Source organism: Anabrus simplex, chromosome 1 (assembly GCF_040414725.1).
Source record: "Anabrus simplex isolate iqAnaSimp1 chromosome 1, ASM4041472v1, whole genome shotgun sequence".
Classification (NCBI taxonomy): Eukaryota; Metazoa; Arthropoda; class Insecta; order Orthoptera; family Tettigoniidae; genus Anabrus; species Anabrus simplex.
In genome coordinates this window covers 1,564,700,377-1,564,703,362 of record NC_090265.1, presented here as the reverse complement: position 1 = coordinate 1,564,703,362, position 2,986 = coordinate 1,564,700,377, and the positions used below count along the sequence as shown (strand labels likewise).

Below are 2,986 nucleotides of genomic sequence, written 5' to 3'. Positions count from 1 at the left end.
ACACAAACATCTGCCTGGTAGCATGATTGACATGGAAACAGGCTGATACTCCTGTAGTATCATCTCTCACTCCTCGCTGCTATCTCTTTCTTCTTAGAACTAATAGCATGTCGGAGGCAATGTAGAATAATGACGAGTGCCACACGGTGGGGGGGAGTGGGCTTCACCCCCCCTCCCCCCCCCCCCTGAAAAAAACTAGGGGCTGAAGTTACAGCCAGAGTGACAGAGTGAGAGTGTAGAGTATGGGTCAGAGTGAATGTTACAGTGAGCTGAGTATTTTGTTGATATCTGAACTTGTCAGAATTGACTTGAGTGAGAGGGTAGTCAGTCTTTCCTTGTGATGGTAAAGTGAAAAATCAGTGTGAGGATTTCAATGATAGCTGTACTGTAGGAATCAACAGCAAATTGCTTCAGTGTGTTTCCATTAATAGTGCTGTGTTGTGTATAAGAGTATAATTGTGTATAACTCTGTGTTGTTAAGGAATAGATGTAGCGACAATAAAGTGGTTTTATGCAAGGAATTGAATGTATCTTGTGTGATATTTATTTAAACCAAAATAAAATCGCATTGAGAATGATAACATAGGGACAGGGCCAAGTGTGAAATTCATTATTTTGAGAATCAATCTCATTTAAAAAAAGGCTTCTCATCAGTGGTGAATAGTAAGACATCAACACAACTTTGAAAAGTCTTAAAGGTCATTTCGCTATAAAACATCTGTCACAGTATAAAATTTGAAATGAACTTCAGGCACTAACATGATGTCAGGACATGGCTGATGATTCAGAAATACTCAATATCAATGGTAGGCACCATTATATCTTCACCTGAAATGAGCTGTTGAGGATAGTGTAATGCTATATTCACTATTATTTATTTAAAAGATAGTGGGTTCAAATCCCACTGTCAGCAACTCTGCTGGTCCCTGCTGACAAGAGAATCCATTGTTCTGAGTGCTTGGCGAGGCACTCGTACTCTGCTATTGGGATGTACAAATTAGTACTATGACTCATTTGTCCAGGCAACCTTTCTCTTTGCTTTGAGAGTTCTATGGTGGTGTTCCTGCACCAATGTCATTCTATGAGCCTTGTGATGTGTGGTGAGCTGTGGTATGCAAGCAGGATGGTGGCTTCTATACCTCATTGTAAGGAGGTGGTCCTGGGTGGTATGGCTGCTCACATTTGATTGTAATCCAGCACTGAATTTGCAAGTAATCTGTTGCACAGTGACCCGTCTATCCGTTCTTACCATCCAAGTCAGTCGACGGAGACTCCTGACATCAACACATTATACTCCACATCAGTTGACCCTGGTGATGGTAGTTTTGCCTGAATCTATGTACTGGCACAGTGGTCCATAGACGGCCCACTATCTACACAACTTCGGAGATGGAGTAGCACATATGTATGGCACCGACAATCTAGCTGCAATCAGACACGCTGAGATCTCGTGTCTTACCCATTCTGCACTCACCTGTGCTCATATGGTCAGTATGAGGTCTGATGACATCGTAGTCATATACCATGCCAAAGTATCACATTCGCTGGGCTGACCACATTGTCATTTTGCTGAAACAGCAACTATCTCTGATTGAATTGCTTATCGGTGTAATTTTGATAGTTTTGTATTCATAAGAGATGATGCAAGTTAGGTTATTTCCACAACTGAAAACAATTTTTTGTAGGCCAGGTTATATATTTACATTTAATCATGTGAATATAACTCACGTATTATAGGTTAGGTTACATTTATTGGTTGTAAATGAACTGTGATGTATTCAAAGTCATTCAAGGAATTATTTAGCTCTTTTTCTGGGGTGAACCATGTTGTTGTTTTTTGTACATTATGTGCAGTTTGCCGACACTTCAAATACATTGTAATATTCTTTGTCAAGGCGACTGAAATACCCCTACTCGATCTGAGGTAATCAGTCTCCCAGGCAACAATCAAACTACGATAGTGGTTCCTAACCTTGGCCTTATATATTCTACCCTCTCTGGCTGACGTAAACCCCTTGGCTGTCTCATGAGAATTCTGGAATGTATGTGTCACAGTCAGATAGTGGGACTTGCCCACACTGTTATGTAATTAGAGGTTTGTCCTGCATGTTTATATTGAGGTCTGTATCTTTTAATCTATGTATGATAGGCATCCAAGAATTTCTGATTTTATATCCTTTTTCTAAATTCATATTCGGGTGTTTCTTGATTTTGATAGCCTCACAGATTTTTTTTTCGAGATTCCATGGGATAGCTGCTAGGATATTGGTCTTGTCAAATGATATTCCATGTCTTGTTTCATAGGAATGCTTGGCTACAGCTGAAATATCTGTGTTTTTGTACATGGTGTGACGGATGTGTTATTTTAGGCAGGTAGAGATCAGACGTTTTGTTTCAGTGACGTAGCACATTCTGCAGCTACACTCAGTGTGGTATACTCCAGGAGCCTGTAGTTCTGTTGTGTCTTGTACTGCTGGTAATAACGGGCTAACTTCTGGTGTGGTTTATAGATGGTTTTTATGTCATATTTATCCAGTATCTTGCCGATCCTGTCTGTAGTGTTTCTAATGTATGGAAGTATTGCTGTTTTCATGCAGGTCAGTTCTTCTTCTCCTTTGTTTTCTTCTACGGCGGCCTTTTATTTGTTTTCTTCTGATTTTATAAAAACTCATCAGATATTATTGAGCAAATAGCAATTTCTTCTGAGGGTTCTTGTGAGGTTTTCTTTCTCTTCTTCGAGGTGTTCTGCATCCAATATTGCTATGGCCCTGTTAATCAGTGATGTTAGAACAGCCTGCTTTTATGATGGGTGGTGATGACAAGAGGCATGTAGGTACCTGCCTGTGTGTGTGTGGGTTTCCTGTATACTGCGTGACTCAGAGTCCCATTGGTGTTGCTTTTTACTAGAACATCCAGGAACGGTAATTTTCCATTTACCTCGATTTCCATGGTGAACTGATTATTACAATAGAGTAAATTAATGTAT

General features: G+C 40.1%; 1 protein-coding gene across 1 annotated transcript in view; it reads right to left on the bottom strand.

The window, feature by feature from the left end:
* The window catches only part of LOC136880799 (pancreatic lipase-related protein 2), an 80,413-nt gene extending 78,887 nt beyond the window's left edge, over positions 1 to 1,526 (bottom strand). The window contains exon 1 of the mRNA XM_068226236.1: positions 1,475 to 1,526. Coding sequence (XP_068082337.1) covers positions 1,475 to 1,526 — 52 coding nt within the window. The remainder of the gene's footprint in view (positions 1 to 1,474) is intronic.
* Positions 1,527 to 2,986: the final 1,460 nt, after the last annotated feature.